Source organism: Atractosteus spatula, chromosome 14 (genome assembly GCF_055471065.1).
Source record: "Atractosteus spatula isolate fAtrSpa1 chromosome 14, fAtrSpa1.hap1, whole genome shotgun sequence".
NCBI classification, from domain to species: domain Eukaryota; kingdom Metazoa; phylum Chordata; class Actinopteri; order Semionotiformes; family Lepisosteidae; genus Atractosteus; species Atractosteus spatula.
This window is the reverse complement of record NC_142719.1, coordinates 16,368,754-16,385,914: the sequence shown is the minus strand read 5'-3', so window position 1 is coordinate 16,385,914 and position 17,161 is coordinate 16,368,754. Positions and strand designations below refer to the sequence as shown.

Sequence of the window (17,161 nt, the reverse complement as noted above, 5' to 3'; positions counted from 1 at the left end):
TGGGGCTGTACTTCAGCTGATCTCCTCCTGCATGTGAAGTGCTCTGGGACCAACAGGGATGAAAAGTGTTATACAAATGAAAGGATTTACTATTCAAATACTAAATATATATTGTGAAAAGATGTACTGTAATTATCTATAGTTGTAACAAGAAAGTATTGATTCTCTAGGCTGGTCAACTGCTTAGTCTTCACATGTAATAAAACCCCTGCTTTTTCTCACCTATGAAGCATGGGTGGGTTGCGGATTGCATGGCATGGGGCACTGGCTGACCTCCCTGTGACCCCAGGGCTATGCGAGCTCACTCACTGTTGCCCCATCAGCGCTCAGCAGACAGGCTTGCGTGTCGTCTCTCCATTACTGCCCACCAAGCATACTTTCCATTTCAACGTCATCTCTGCAGGATGCATGTGGAACGCTTTAAATGTAATAGAGACCCATACTCAGTCACTACCCCCCCCCCCCCCCCTCCCCAAACCCAATTCTTCCTTTGACCAAATTGCTCTTAATAGGAGCCGGAGATAGAGAAGGTGTTTCATGTTAAGCCAGAGCCCGGCCTTGCTGGCTTTGATTGATCGGACTGATTTTGGAAGGACAAGTGGGGCCTCATACTGCCCAAATCTTAATGTGCCCTGGGCACGAAACAGGAGAAGAAACATGAGGGGCTAGAGCAAACCGCCGGTCACCCAGTGCACATCATGGCAAGTTTTCTGGCTTCTCTTTATACCTAATTGAGCCATTCTACACACAATCTCACACTACTGATGGTTTAAAGAAGCATATAAAACCTGCTGTGGTCTGACTGGTCCAGCAATGGGGACCCTTCAGATAAAAGGATCTAATTATTATGAAACTGTTCTACTTTGCCTAGATGTCAGTTTCTCATCCTTTTTTTTTGCAGAATGCCAAGTCGCAGATAAGTAAATAAACATGAAGGGTAGGTTCAAAAAGTCCCAGTTCCCAAGTCCCACTTTCCATTGTGTCAGAGCGTCCGACATGAGCTCCCCTCTCTTTTTCCCACATGAACTTCAACACGCACACCGCTTCCTTGAGGCTGCTGACAAATAAACAGCGAGCGCAGCTGGACAGCAGCAGAAGGGCTGAGTGCCAAGATTAACACGTACCCCCCCAACACAGGCAGGTGTGAATGCTGACCGAGGGGCCAACTGAGTGCCAAGCAGTAACTCTGACAAGCCAAACCAAACTGAACCCTGACTCTGGAATCACTGCTTGATCCTTGAGCCCTATTGCTACAGCTGTTTAAAACATGCCAAAGATACAATACTGAAAGCACAAATAACAGATTTTCTATCTACGCTGCCTACGTTTCACTAAACTAGAGCAGTGCAAGTCAACTGGTTCCGAAACATCTGCATTTGAACATCTGCACAGACCCTGACTGGGTGCCAGAGCTATGCAGTGAATGGGGGTAGGATGACTACCTGGACTTAAGCAATGAATCCTTCACCCACACCTGGATAACCACACCTGAAAACAGCTGAAAAGAAGCTGTAGATTCTGCAGCTGTCAGCTCAAAAATCTCTTGGGGTGTCTGCAGCTCTGACAAACAAGTGTGGGGGCAGACAAGCACGTGAACTCCAGTGACCCCAGAGAAGAAAAAATAGGTTCAAGAGTCAACCCACTCATCCAGCTGTGTAGAAATCCAATTCACAAAAACTCAGAAGTAAAATCACGGCCGTTTTTCCAAACAAAAAAGAGATTTCAAGCCAAGGAGGTTAGACCTTCTCCTTGAAATAAAACCCAGCCTTCCCTTACCTTGTTGGAGGCCATCTCGCTGACCGACCGGTATGTCTGTATGGTCTCCAGCTGGTCCAAGCACCAGTCCAGTTCCTCCAGGGTCTCTTTGGCCAGTTGCTGATATGTTTCCTCTGCAAGGACAGAGAGGGCACGGTGGGCACCTTCCGTGGCACTGGGCAGCCAGCAGCAAATCCCCCCCAAGCCAGGCATGCCGCCTGTGCCAGATGATACCAAACCCCCACGATCGAAACACTCTCGCCCCTCTCAGCTGTGCTCCACATCGCCCTGCTACCTGCCCCCACCCCGGCTTTCACTCTCCGGCTGCTAGAATAACATTTCTGCTTTGGTGGAGAGCTTCTTCCTCTTTTTTATAATACAGTGCTGGGAGTTCAAGTAAGAGAGGCAGGAAGCGCAACCCCCTTCCCACAAGAGACAGCAGGGGTAAAGAGACAGACACAGCCCCGGCTCGGCCAGGCTTTTTTCTACAGCAGCATCCTGGAAGTCAGGGCAAACTGCGAAGGCAGACAATGTGGGCCTCCAGCCTTAATAATATTTATTGTAATGTCAATATTTACACTGTAGGCGGGGGTTGGCAGGCTGTGGCGAGAATTGTTTTGTGTGCGCGCATGTTAGTGTGGTTTTTTGGAGAAAGAGGGGAAGGGGGATGACTCAGCCTCTGTCATGACAAATCGGCAGAAGAGCTGAATGAAAACTACACTGGTCAGGTCCAAGAACATGCTGTCAACATTTCTGGCCAGCATTGGACCTCATCTGCATTTTTTTTGGTTTTTAAGGGAGAGGTCTTTAGGAATTTTGTAAAAGCTGCAAGATTATCTATTTATTTGCAGTGCAGCTCTGCCACATGGGTTCTCTGTTATAGTGTTGCTGATTATATGCCCAACAGACCTAAGGCCTTGGACACCCAAATATTCAAAATCCTCTATAGCAGTGGATCTTAGCCTTTACTGCAGCCTATACCCCTTTGGTTCTCAAAATCTGACCTTGCACCGCTTATCAAAAATCACTGAAGTAAAACCTCAAACCTAAGATATAACTGTAGAAGAGAAAAGCAGAATTACATATTTTAATTTCACAGTAAAATTAAGAATACATTTAAAAAACCACCCATCATTTTTTAAGTTTAACTTAAAATACCTAAGTTTAATTAAACAAAGTAGCTGGACTTACATGCCTGCGCTTAATTTGTTTTTTCGATGATTTACCTCCTAAAATAAATCTGCCATGTGTTGCACCCCCAGAAAGAGCGTCTTGCGTCCCCAGGTGGTACCTGTACCCCAGGTTAAGAACCAGTGCTCTAAAGCATTGACAACATCACCAGAATCAACATTGAATCACGAACCATAGGACACAAGTGGGAAGTACAGGTCAGCTTATTCACAACCGAGACAAGGGGGCAATTCTGGGTGGTGGGAAAAATTGAACAAGCAGCACAGTCATGTTGCTGAAGCCAATGTGATCATTTCTCTCAAGAAAAAGCTGGATGAGATCCTCTGATCAATGAACTACTAATGATCGAACGAGCTAGATGGCTACAGTAGATACCTTCTCTTATTTGTAATCTTTCTTATGTTCCTTGATTCTTACAGGATGTTCCAGCTGTGCCATCAAAGCACCCTTGCTAATTAACAACAGCTGTGCTATTAAAGGGGAACTGCAGTCTCAATTTCGTTCATATTCATATCACTTATTAATAATAAATATTAATATGGCAGAATTTAACAACATTTTGAGTCAAGGACAGAATCCGGAACTTTGTGAAAACACTGTGTGGTTGCCATGTCATGGGCAAGAGCAACAGTGTGCGCGAATTGCAATGTGAAGCGGCCCTTCCTGCTCACTAGTTACTATAATGACTAACGTAATGCGATGTCTGCTGCACAACACACACTTAACTGCTTGTGGTGAAATATTCCAATCTGATCTGTGCACAAAGATAACAAGTAGTATTCGAGCTGGCAAAACCTTCTCAAAGCTGAGAGCAAAATGTCTATTGGACATTTCACAAGCCTGCTTATTTACCATGTAATAAGGCCGCGTTATGTCACTGGATGTATTGTTCATTCTGAATCGCAGAATATAGCACTGTGTAACTGTACATTTTACTTTCATTGTGGTTTGAAAGGCATTCATTAATGCTGATTCTTTCTAACCCCAATATATAAAAATAGGGTTGCAGTTCCTCTTTAAGGATGGATAAATCTGAAAAGTTGGTGAATCAGGGTAATTTCTCAAAGCTTAGCCTGTTTTAAAGGCCGCACTGCTGCTTGAGCAACCGAGTTCTGAGTGAGGTTCCCACCGTGAGGACTGCGGTGACAGAGGGGCTTCTCCAGGGCAAATCAGAGCCGGTAAAATCAGTAATCGGTAAAGACGAGTCTCGCGATCGCAAAGGAAAACAAGCCAATCCTGCCCTCCAGCCCCTGCGCTGACCTTTCTGAACCGCCAGCTGTGCCAGCAGGGGGCAGAGGTGGCGCGGCTCGAGGCTGGTATGGTGCCCTGCCTCAGTGTTTGCTCTGGGCGCTGAAAACGTGAATATACTGTATGTTTACAAGGCGCCGATTGTCAGCCTTGCTGTTTTTCTTTCCCATTGCTCTGGGGGGAGCCCCTCTGCCTGGCCCTCTGTCAGAGATACCTGCTCTTTCCGGCCGCTGGGATGGAAAACAGGAAGAGAGGAGGAAGAGGGTGAATGAAAACACCCTGTCTGTAGTGACATCCCAGGCCGAACAGCCAACAAATGGGACATATAAAACTGTTTGCCACAGAACCCCCACCCAAGCCTTAATATTCATGTTTTGTCCAGTTGTAGCTGATGCTAGAGAAAACAAACTTTCCTGCTTCTCATATCAATGATTTCCAAAACCCCGGTCCAAAAAAGCTGGATTGGGGTTCTCTCTGAGAATCGAATCAAATCAGATCAAAGTTAACTGAGCTACCAGTTGAGGACTGCTTTAGATAGAGACAGAGAAGTATCCATGGTTATAAATGAAACCAAGACAAAGAAGTGAGTTTTGAATGCAACCGACACAGGTTTAAAAGCAAAGTAAAATAAAAAACAACTTTCCATGTCTAGGAACTGAGCTTGGAATTTAACTTAATGCACCTCCCCAGGATATTCAAAACCCACATGTTACTGGGGACATAAATGAGGCGATTTTTACCACAGCATCCTTACCTGAAAGGGTGGCCTTGGGGACTGTAGGTTGGCTGCCCACTGGCGACCTCCTGTGGACAGAATAAGAATGGCATCAGAGAGAGAAACTCCCCTTAGACCCGTGTGTTTCAACCGGTTTGCCTCCAAACACTAGTGCTTGTGCCATGGAAATTTGGAAAAATCACATACAAGAAAAATAAAAGGAATATATTATTAAAGAGTTCATATGTTATTTTTGTGGAGTGCCAAGTTGCACATTCAGCGTATACAGGAGACAGAGAACTGTTTGTGTGGGAATGACGTGTGGTGCAATATACGTTTTTCAAGCATGCTGGACATAAAACACAGAGAACGCCTGAGAGAGACAGAGCAAGATCTCCATGTTTCACTGTCCTCACTTCCTGCCAGCACCCGTGCAACCGTGCACTTCGAGGCCAGCGCTGCTTAAACACTGAGCAAACTGTTGATATTAATATACATATAACTATATGTAATAATAATGTGGTCAGGCCGGTGACGTGTATGTGTGGGGGGCAGAGGGGCCTCGTGCCACACATTCCTTCTATTTGTGTTAGCGTGCTGAGGGATAGATCAGGCTGAGAAGTACTGTCCTAATCTAGTCCACACATACAATAACCCTCTCAACCTGTCTTCCAGTTCCCTCCTCTCTCTCCTCAGGTCGCTGCCTTACTCTGTCCAAACGACTCTTGATAGACTATTAATTCATGATGTCCATGACTGTATCGGACACACCCAGCCATACAAACGGGTGTCAGTTACTCACACTCAGCTTCCCCATGTTCAACGTTTATTTCACAATGACCTATCTCTCTGTAAAGGAAATCAGCAGTCATCGGGTCTTCACTAGATCCCCCATTTAGCAAAACCTATTCATTGGCACGTGAGCAAAGGAAGTGTTTTTATTACCAGTTAAAAATGATAATATAAGTTCTCATTATAGTCCAATGCATACAGTGGATATCAAAAGTCTACACAAAAGTCTAAGGGTGTTTAGACTTTTGATATCCACTGTACATCTCTATTGTGATTACTATACTCAACATACTGTACATCTTAGCTCCAGGGCACCTCATTCAACAACTGGAGACTGTAACACATACAGTATCTGTAACACATCAGTTGACATACGACTGTCAGGTTAGTGATTAGTGTCACAAGGCACTGATGAGGTAGAACAAAGGCTAACATGTTAAATGAAATTCAGTCAGAGTTCAATGCGCTTCAGGGATTTAGTTCAGTTGGAATAATGGTAAAGACGCACAACAGTACTCCAAGACCATGACCCAGATTAAAACCCTTTTCTAGCACACTGCTGTCCTCTGTTGCAGGGAGTGAACACAAGAAGAGAAGCCTCTGTCTCACAATGTCCTCTGTCTCCACCTGGTGGATTTCATGCCACACTGCTACACTTTCAAGTTTGTGATCTGCCTTCATTCATACTATAACAGACCAAGCCCAATGGATTTAAAATAAAAGAGTATCTTGAAAACCACTATACAAAAAATGAGTGTGCAATGTCCAGATATTTTTCTTATTAAGACACCCAATCCACTCAATCTTCTAGAATACAAAGTTTAAACTTGTTCTTTTTTTTAATTTCTGGATGAAAACACAACCAGATGCCATTTTCAGAGTATGTTTTTCTGTTTACATCCTCTGTACCGTATGAGGTGATGATTAAAGTGTGGGGGGGGATTAAGAGGGGGGATTACTGACTTGTTTGTCGGGGTCGTGACATTGGCGAGGATGGAGAAGTTACTTCTGACAGACCGGAGGCTTGCCAGCACCTAGAACACAATGAGGAGAGAAGGAGAGTGAGAAAGGCTTTAATGAGAGAAGACAATCTATCCAAAGAGCTTCCTACAGAAATGTTTTTGTTTATAAAGACTGGAAACACTTATCAATCAAGTATCTTAGTTAAGTGAACATGCTAAGTGAAGGAAACCAATATCTTGCCTTCTTTCAAGAAATGGCTGCAAGTGATATTGGCTCTATAAGCAAACAAGTAAGCTTTTCTCATTTGTAACAATTTATATGCTCACAAATAATAATTAACCAGGCAAATGTAAGGGCACAGTTGAGTTCAATTCAAACCCTGCAGTGGCACAAACTGAAAGGGTTTCCCCCATGAATCGAGCGAAAACAATGTATCTGCATGTGACAATCCTGAAAAATTAAAAATGCACACGTTTAAAAACAAGCTCATGCTATGCTTGTTTTATGGAGAACCATCGTTAGGATAACAGTCAAAATCTCCAGTTACCCAATGACAGTTTCCTGCAGGAAATCTGCCCTGTGCTTCTACAGATTAGCCATGGACTTCTCAGCTCTAACCTCACCACAGCTTCCTGCACTTTCTATCATGCTTAACCGTATCTCTGTGCATTTGTCATGGTTTTACTCTGCCAGGCTACATATTACTCTGCTTTTACTACTATACACCAGACTATACAGTCTTCATAAAGGATATCATTATTTAAACAGGTCTGGCACAGTAGACATCAAGGCATAGCTGGAGGTTACCAAAACACTTTTTCTTTATTTGTGCCACCTTGTGTGAAAAGGCAGAGACGCACCTGAGCGAAAGGGGTCACAATGAGATCTTCAGCATGCCTGGGCACAGAAAGACAGAGAGAAAATAAGATTAGCCCAGGGATAAGAGGAGATTTTCTTCTATTAATAAAAATGGCAGGAATTGCATGTGGTTGCAGTCCCCCCAGTGTTACAGGTGTGCAGAGCAGGACTGCACCCAGTTCACATGACTGACCTCTGTTTCGGAGTTTAGGAAAAACACCCTGAAAACAGACCTGGCATTGACCTGTGACGTTCCTGTCACACTGGAGAAAGCTGCTCTGTTAAACCCATACAGAACAGACTGTGAGCTGTGCTCAGATTTGTGGTTGGGATAAGAACTCTTTCTGTAGTCTGTTTGGCCCCATGCACTAAGATAGAAATTCCCCTCCATGTGCTGTATCTGATTACATGAAAATTACCTAATTTTAGATGTGGTTTGCTCTATCTACTTATAATCTCTATCTAAGTGAATTTCAAGAAATTCAGAAAGTTAAGTAGTTCACACACAGTGTGGTCCTTGATAGCTACAAGGTTTTGGAATTTGCTTTTCAAATGATCTTTAAGCTGCTGAACAGCAGAATTCACCATTAGGTAGTCAAGTGATTAAAACCAGAAGAATTATGAACCAAGAAGCTCATGATTTAAGGTGGCCCGTAAAACCTGATAGATTGTGATTTTCCAGAAACAGGGCTGGGCACCACAATCATAAACTAATTAAGAGACATAAGATAACAAGACATATCGAGATAACCCAGCCAGTCCCCAGTAAGTCCTGCACTGCATCCGCCATGCTGGCCAAAGGGATAAGGTAGGAAAAAGACTGTTTGATAAGCAGCCCAGATCAGGGCTTCACTGGTTCACAGGTGCAGGAGTGGCTATGATTGCATGGACGTGAACTGATGTTTACTTGCAATCATAGCAACAGGATAAGGGCTATCCATGGTCTATCATGAGACACACAAGGCCTTATGGCTCTCATCTGCATGGATGAAAGCGTTAAGATGATCTTGGTTTGCTACAGAGGTCTTCGAGCCAGTACTCAGCAGGTATAAATTCTCTAAGCTTCTGAAAGATGAGAAGAGAATACTAGGAGGCAACGATGTTGTTACAACTAAATGTACAGTGTAGTACAATGATTTTTCATAAGAACTGGCTGACACTTTCTAACTCAACTGTGATTAAGGGAATATACATTTCCTGGACAGGACAAGATCTCTAAGAGATATGTACTAGTGTTTGGGTGATTGCTGTTAATCAGGTTGTGATTCTTAGACAGGGCTATGGGCCAAAATTTATCTACAATGTGCAGTCTGCGTTATCTACAACGCTTTATCTATATTGTTTATAACATGCTATCAAAGCTACCTGCAATGCTCTGTCAACACCATCTACAATGTGTCAATGCTGTCACTCTTCAAGCCATGGCAGTGCAGCGAGCGAAGAGCAGCAGTACTCACGCCTCGCTGGTGATGGAGGAGTTGCGGGACATAGTCTTGGGCGACATGTCATAGTCGGAGTCGGAGCGGTACAAGAAGGACTCGCGCCGCTGGCTCTGGGGGAAGGAGGGGTGCAGCACCAGCCCTGGGCTCGCCTGCGAGTCCAGGGGGCTCCGGCCGGGCGATGGGCCATTCTCCACATCGAAACTGCACAGAGAGGGAGACACAGGTGGACAGAGGTCATTCACCATACTGAGCCTGCACAGAGACAGAGAAGGAACAGGTACTGTAGATGTTTATTCCATTCTGAAAGGAAAAGAAAAGAGACACAATGTTTCAGTTTTACAGCCTTCTTCAGGTGTGACAACTGACACATCATCCTGTAGTCATTATTGGACTGAAGCACTTGTGGCATGACAAAGACACAGCGATTGTGGTGGGACACATCATCCTGCAGCCATTACTGGACTAAACCACTTTCAGACATCACAAAGACACAGTGACAGACTGGAGTTGAATCACTTGTGACATCACAATGACAAAGTGATTGTGGTGGGACACACCATTTTGTAGCCACTACTGGACTGAAGCACTTGTGACATCACAAAGACACAGTGACGGACTGGGGTTGAATCACTTGTGACATGACAAAGACACAGCGATTGTGGTGGGACACACCATCTTGTAGACATTACTGGACTGAGGCACTTGTGACATCACAAAGACACAGTGATGGACTGGGGTTGAATCACTTGTGACATGACAAAGACACAGCGATTGTGGTGGGACACATCTTGTAGACATTACTGGACTGGAATGAAGCTCTTGCGACATCACAAAAACCAATTGATAGAGCGCTTGTGCTAGGGAGGACAGGGGAGGGGTACATTTTGGGAACTACGTGGAGTTTGGGGAGGAGAGATGGCAGTTGGGGATGGTTAAAGAATGTGCCTTAAGAAAAAAAGCATCATGCAGATCTTCACACAGGATGACCTGTTTAAAAAGAGGCAACCATGATGCACCTCTCCTTTCCGGAGATCCCACACATTGACATCGCAAGCGGCATCTGCGTTTTTCAGGGAGTATGGGAGGCTCTCTGGGAACAGCATGCTTATCCTTTTAAACTTCCCCAGTCACGGAAAGAGGTGCCAACAGCTGCACCTTATGAGAGATAACCATATGTTTGTTGCACACATCCTTCTCAAGACCCAGCAGTTTAGTGAAGCGATCATTGCTACTTTTTGAAGCTCATGATTTTTGTCCTGTTTCTTTGTTATTGTACAGCACCTAAACTAGACCCACAATGCCTGTTGATGTGTTTTGATTAAGGTGGTAATCTGACCTGTTTCAGTCAGTCTGTGGTTAGGTTAGGCATTTCTGTACTTAAAAGTGCTGTGGAAATATGAAACAAGCTACCGAGCCATGTTGTTGAGACGCTGGTACCCTGGCCTTTTTCAAGAAATGTCTGAATGAGATCCTTGTATTAATTAGCTACTAATGACCAAACAGGCTTAATGGGTCAAATGGCCTCCTCCTGTTTGTAACCCTTCTTATGGAGTGATAACTGCGTCTCTCCAGACCCAGGGATTACTCATGCTTAAAAAAGTTAGTTTTTTAAAGTCATCTATATTTCATAATGTTTTCATCAGATTCCCTTGACCTAATGCCAAGACATTCAAATGCATGCAGCTTCACTGGGTACACAGTATAAGAGACATACTCATCTTTAGTTTAGACCACAATGCAATGCAGAGCAAATTATTTTCGTCCTCAACTGGCAATAGCACATTGAACTGGCAAAAGCACATCTTTTTGAAATGGAGAGCACTACTAGTCAATGACCACACCCCTAACACACAACACAAACGTGGGATTAGTAATGCGCCCCTCGTGCCAACATTAACATCAGTCTTTACTCATAAAGCCCCACCCCAGAGTGCTCTGTGAAATGGGTGGGCGTGGACTGATAACCATGGAGTGATTCAGCCATGGGAGAAGCAGGCATCTAGTTCTCTACCTGTATATTTGCCACTCTCTCAATTTATTTTGCAGTCCTCTATCTTTACCTTCCATATTACTGTATTCCTTTCTCTCCTCGCCCTCCATTCATGCTCCCTCGCTGCCTCACTCCTGCACCGCCTCTTCTTCTGTAGAACTGGGCCCTGGTTCTGCCCCTGTACTCTCTGGAGTAAGTCCTTCTTAATACAACTGACCTTGTGCTTTAGGTGGGACAGTTCTGGAGACATGTCCTTTTTGGCATAGGTGGGCTCTACCCTAGGCATGTGTAGAATGCTTATGTTAATTCAGCTTAAGGGGGAATTGCAATCCCAATTTCTTCGACCGATTATTAATTTGCAGTAACAAAATACATTTATTGATGTTGTAGAAAAAAATTACAAAGTTTGAATTAAGCACAAGATTGTGTACTTTGTGAAAGTACTGGAAGGTACCACGTTGTCACAAACTTGCATTTGAGTTCCCACGAATTGCGATGAGATGCAGCCCTTCCTGCTCACTAATCTCTGTAATAACTATTGTAATGTGATGTATGAGCAAATAAAGGTTGTGCAGCAGACATTTCACAGCAGAAATGTTCCAACGTCATCTGCACGCAGAGTTAACAAGTAAGTAGTATTTGTCAGCAAACTCGTCTCAAAATCGAAAGCAATATTTCTCTTGAATTAAAGGTAATGTACAGTATTCACAAGCCTGCTTGATTATATGATGTGATAGGGCCGCAACACATCACCGGATGTTTCGAACATGGTGCTGAGCATACTGTACCTGGAAATTTAATCTTATTTTGTGGTGTAAATTGGCAGTTTTACAAGTTTTACTGGGTACATTTTACTTTTATTGTGGTTTGAAATGTGGTCATCAATGCCGATTCTTTCTAAACCCGAGATATGAAAATAAGGTTTCAGTTCAGTAGTCCATCCCAGGGATCAGAGGAAGGAACAAAGTGGCTGCAGTTATGACATGCACAAAAAAATCTCAAAGAGGCTGGACCATATCCCAGTTTTGGTAGCGTTAAGCAAAGTATGTTAGTCTCCAAACAGGACGCTGATCATTTGTACTGTACCTCAAAAGCTAAGAAAAATGAACACTGACTACTATGCATTACCATCAACTATTGAATGTTGTCGTTTTTACACTGCATACGTATACTGCACATTATTGTTTACTATCGTATGTTGTAAAATGTAAAGTGTTTTCTACACTGTATGCCGTATCGTATTGTATACTGAGTCAAAGTTTTTTCACACAACTCTCTTACCATTTTTATTTACCAATTGGTTTCCACAATCTTTACACTGAGAGAAGAGGCATGAATAAAAATTCCAATGTACTTGTTACAAACGGCAGATAAACGTAGTACATGAACAGAGTCCACAGAGGAGACTGGAACCCAGTGAGCTCCAGTGTATAGCCTACAGTTTTGGTTGCTACTGTACACTTCCTGTTCTTGTATTTCATGGTGTCTGTAACTTTGATCCTGGGGTTTTCTATTACAATGAAAGCACCATCAGGCACTTAATAAAACATCAAGAATAAAGAAAAAAATCCAGGCCTTGCTCTTAGCAGCTCAGAAAGCAAATTAGTCTGACAGGAGCAGAGCAGAGCCAGGTAACCTGAGCCTACAAGCGCGTCCTGAAGAGGTAAATGGATTTTACCCGACTGAGAAGTGGTTATTCGATACCCCCTCTTCTCCTGTGCTGTCCCTGACTTTGGCCAGCATGGACTCTTGCTCCGTGCGGATGAGGCAGATGAGGGCTGGAAGTCTGGGTGTCAACTGGAGGGCGGGGAGTGGGGTCGAACTTTTGAACCCACAAAAATGGAATCCGGGACAAGAAGGAGATACGGATACAGAATCGGGGTCATGCAAAGAGTCTACAGTGGGGCTAGAGGTCAGGAACACAGAAAAACCTCTCTGTAGCAGAAATGCAAGTCGGAACTCGAGACATTCTCGATACACCCAAAACATTGCTGCTGGCCCTCCTGAACCTGCTTACTGTGGTTCACATAATCACTGTTCTTGTACTCTCAAGATTGATTTAAGGCTAACAACGAGAATATCAGGAAACCACTAACGTCTGTGCAACTATTAGTTGAAACAAGAAATCAGAACGGCTTCCTCATTCAGAAGTTATCTTTCATATGTTCGTATGTGGACCAGAATAGCAGTACAGCTGATTTTAAGGTGCTAATCACCTCAATTCCTCCCAATTCAAACCATCTGTGACAACGGAAGCTGGTACAACCTTATCTATTAATGCTCAATGACACAATTAAATGAAAATGCCACATTGAGGTCATCCCCTGGGCGTTAATCCAACAATGAGAACACCAGCCTCCTGCTTAGTTTATGGTGACAATACAGATAAATACTATGCATGATCAGAGCACACTTCTAGTTTTCCAAATGCTCAATATCAATACAGATAGTTTCCCTTTTTCATTGAGTTTGAATCCATAAACCTTTACACAAGTCGGATTTCACTGCTTGCATGTTTACGATTTTTTACTTCAATGGCAGTAGGTTCCTATCCTATGCATTACGTAGATCACAATTTGTCATAATGACTGCACTGTATTCAGCAATAGAACGACAAATATCATTCATGACTTAATTAGCATATGCAGAAATAAAACCTTGTGGAAAAAAATAACAGAAGTTATTTAAGGAAGCACTACAGGGTTGCATTTTCCAGTTATGTTTACAGTACACATCTGCAGAAATTTCATTCATTCAAACTTGAATGATTTACTTAAATCAGGGTAGTTTGTGTAAAGTCGAATATTATGTAATCTGAAGAGCACCTACAAAAACATTGTTTCTTAGCCACATATGCCTCGCCTGCACCATCCAAGGATGGGAAACCCCTTACTGAGCACAACGATAGACTTTGACAACATGCAGTAGCAGCAGGTGCCTAACATTTATGCTCAATGTTTTATTTTAGTATAATACTACTCTGTGCTGTACATAACACTCTGCAGGCCAATACTTGCAGACCTCTGTGTGGTAGGGCTGGACACTTCACTAAAAAGCCAGTTCTCTCACTGCCTGAGTTTTCGAATGTGTAATAAAAACAGTAGTGAACCTGTGGCACTTTGTGCACTGGAGAGAATAAGAGTTCATGTAAAACAGCTTCAGGTGTTTCCAATTTTTGCTGCAGGACCCCTTTTCGAGAAAACCTTCTCAATGAACACATCCCAGATTTGAACACACCATCACACAAATCTGTAATTGTAACAGATAATACTAGTAGTGTAAAAATAAAGCAGAACAGCAGGTCAACAGATCCATTGTTAAGGACAGCCAGAATAGGTCCACTGTGTGAAAATGTTGCTCACACACGGCTGTACCCAACATTTTGGTTAAAAACTTCCCCTTCTTTTTAGGGGACCCCAGAACAACCACTAGGGACCTCTTGGATGAAGACTTGGTGGACAGCTTCTGCCCTGATCCAATACAACTGCAGCCTGCGGGACTGTGGGAATCTGAGCTATTGCTGCTGCAGGTCATGTGGCCTGACTCAATACTGCTCCTCACTCCTTGCACTACACTGGAAAACCTTACACAGACACGATTTGGCTTGTTTCAGCACTCACTGGATGAAATTTCAAGGAAAAATTCTAACAGCAATAATGAGAATTAACAAAGCTATTACAAAATGATAAATAAATAAACCACCCTTGAAATGCTCAAAATACAGGGCTGTATGACACCAGCTGCTTCAGCAGCTTGGTCAGCTCTCTTCCCACTGAGTTACATGTGAGTCATGCTGAACGAGGCCTTTGCACAGAATTCCCCTTGCCTTTCAACATGTGCAAGTGATTCCTTCCTAAGAAATGTTTTAAAAAATGGCATAGACCCAACTGGGATCAGTCATCTCTGCTGGAGACCACGAACACTGGAGAGGCCTGAGCATGGCACATTCGCAGGTTGACTGACCACATCTGGTTAAACAGCGGTCATTTACATGGCATGGCCAGTTGAGCAGCACTAACCTCCTCTCAGAGCGCAAGCATTAGTGGAAGGAACAATACTGCCCACTGCAGAGTCCATGCAGGCGTGGGCTATACTTCCCTCCTGGCACTTCTCCAGTCTGGGTGATTTCAACAAAAGCTAGCCGATGAACAAGCACAGCCTGAAAAGGTGCACTCCTTGCATCTACAGTGTCAAGAAAATGACATGCATGATATGTGTACTCTACCTGTATGGTATAGACCAAACTCAAATTTCTGACCACTGTACAGGACAGGGGTATTGAAACTCATTTATTTTCAGCTGTCTACTTGTTAAACAATTATTTAACTACTTGATCATAATTACCTCCCGCACTGTAAATATGGTTTATTTGAGCAATAATTGGTTTTAATTCAACTAGATTACCACTTTAAAAAATTGTAATTCTCATAATTATGTTGGGGCTCACAAGCTTTTCTCACCACTGTAGTACAAGTGTGGTTTAGCATATTTCAGCTACAGGGTGCCAATGCCTTTGTTTGCAACCACACATACTGTAGGGATCTCCGATGGCAGCTTGAAGGTGTCGCTCATTCATCTCGAGAAACAAAAGACAAGGTGAAGAAAACTGACTGGTTTCCCTTGAGAGTCAGGGTAGGTGACATCACTTCCTCCCCAGAGCCGTCTTCTACCTCTTGCTCAGACGGTGTGACCTTCCTGCAGCATCTCAAACCACAGCTTCCTGGCTGAAGCTACAGCTGAAGTGCTCTCTCCAGCATCTGGCTCGTCTGCTCTTTCATTGGAGTCTTGAGCTACATGCAATCCTCCATGCCCCGTTACCTGTCCCTACCTGTCAACCCCCTACACACATACAGTACACCATTCATCTGGATTTGCAAGCCGACAGACAACCACCCACAGTAGACGATTAAGAAATAAAGTACAGAACCTCCCTACTGCTTTCCCCAACAACACTTCCCCACACACCTCAAGACAGCTCGCGGCTTCACCTAAATAACACTGTGACTCCCAGGCTGGTTGCCAATTTTAACCTGCTTGCCATAGCAGGCATGAGGCACACAGGAGTGGGCAAATCTCTGCATCAATTAAAGAGAGGAAAATACTGACAGAATCTTGGGAGTGCATGTTTGCCATTACATGATATGTCCAAGCTTTCTTAATATTTTAAAATCTGAAGCAAAAGGCAGGAACAGGCATGCACACACACATGATGTTCAAGCACTTCTTTACACTAATGGTGGTGGGAGTCTGGAACAAGCTGCTCATCCAGGTTATGGAAGCTGATACTCTGGATATTGGACTCATCAATAATATGGGCTAGATAAGTGGCTATCTGGCCTTTCTTATGTTCTTATCTGCATCTAGAAAGGGGAGGGCAATTCGCTGATGAGCCAGTTTCATTTCCAGGGTGGATATTTCACTTAAAGTGAAGTGGTCTGCACAGAAGAAATAACAGCCTGAAATTGCACAACAAAACGAAACACAACAGCTATCGAGACCCAGGTTTTCTACAGTTCTCACCGTCGGCTTTCCTTTGCCATCATTAACCAACTTGCTTGTTTTGTCAGATTTTCCACATGGGTGAAACTGCTTCTTCGGTCGAAGGCGCAGAGTGACCAGGGGCTGGATGTGTAACAAAGCGAGGTTCGCATTTGGCAGTGTGCGGATGCCCAGACACACAGTTGAGAGGAGAAAAACACAAATGCTCGGTCAGCAAAACAAATAACAAAACAAAGACTTTCAGAAACCATAAACAAAATCCTGCATGTTACTGTGACATTTCTATGCAATTAAACAAGATCCAGGACAACATGCTGTTGAAACACTGAGGTTTCTCCGCTGTGAGGCATAGCAACGACAGCAATCAATACTTGCATCGATACAGATATGATCCTGGGAATCACACTGTGTTCATTCACACTTGTATGCACATCATTCATAATATTCATTTAATTTATCATTACATGGTTAAAAAAAAAGAATGAATGCAACATCTAGTGTATAAAGGCTTAATTAAGAGTGCTAGTAGAAACAGTTCTGCTGTTTAATAACTTGGAGGCACTCAGGGAGGCAAACTCCAAGCAACACAGGGCTGGCCCTGCAGGGCTGTGAGGTTATGTGGGGAGGGGGCAACTGCAGCCTGCAGTATACCACTGCTACCAGGACACACGGCTGCCATAGATTTCACTGCAATCTGCCCTGCTAGTT

At 43.6% G+C, this 17,161-nt stretch overlaps 1 protein-coding gene across 1 annotated transcript in view; it reads right to left on the bottom strand.

The window, feature by feature from the left end:
- Positions 1-17,161, bottom strand: part of pde4a (phosphodiesterase 4A, cAMP-specific) — an 85,150-nt gene that overhangs the window by 38,823 nt on the left and 29,166 nt on the right. The window contains exons 2-6 of the mRNA XM_088932738.1: positions 8,980-9,165; positions 7,525-7,561; positions 6,665-6,735; positions 4,949-4,998; positions 1,777-1,889 (exon numbers count right to left, since the gene is read on the bottom strand). Of these exons, the coding sequence (XP_088788864.1) occupies positions 1,777-1,889; positions 4,949-4,998; positions 6,665-6,735; positions 7,525-7,561; positions 8,980-9,165 (457 nt within the window). The remainder of the gene's footprint in view (positions 1-1,776; positions 1,890-4,948; positions 4,999-6,664; positions 6,736-7,524; positions 7,562-8,979; positions 9,166-17,161) is intronic.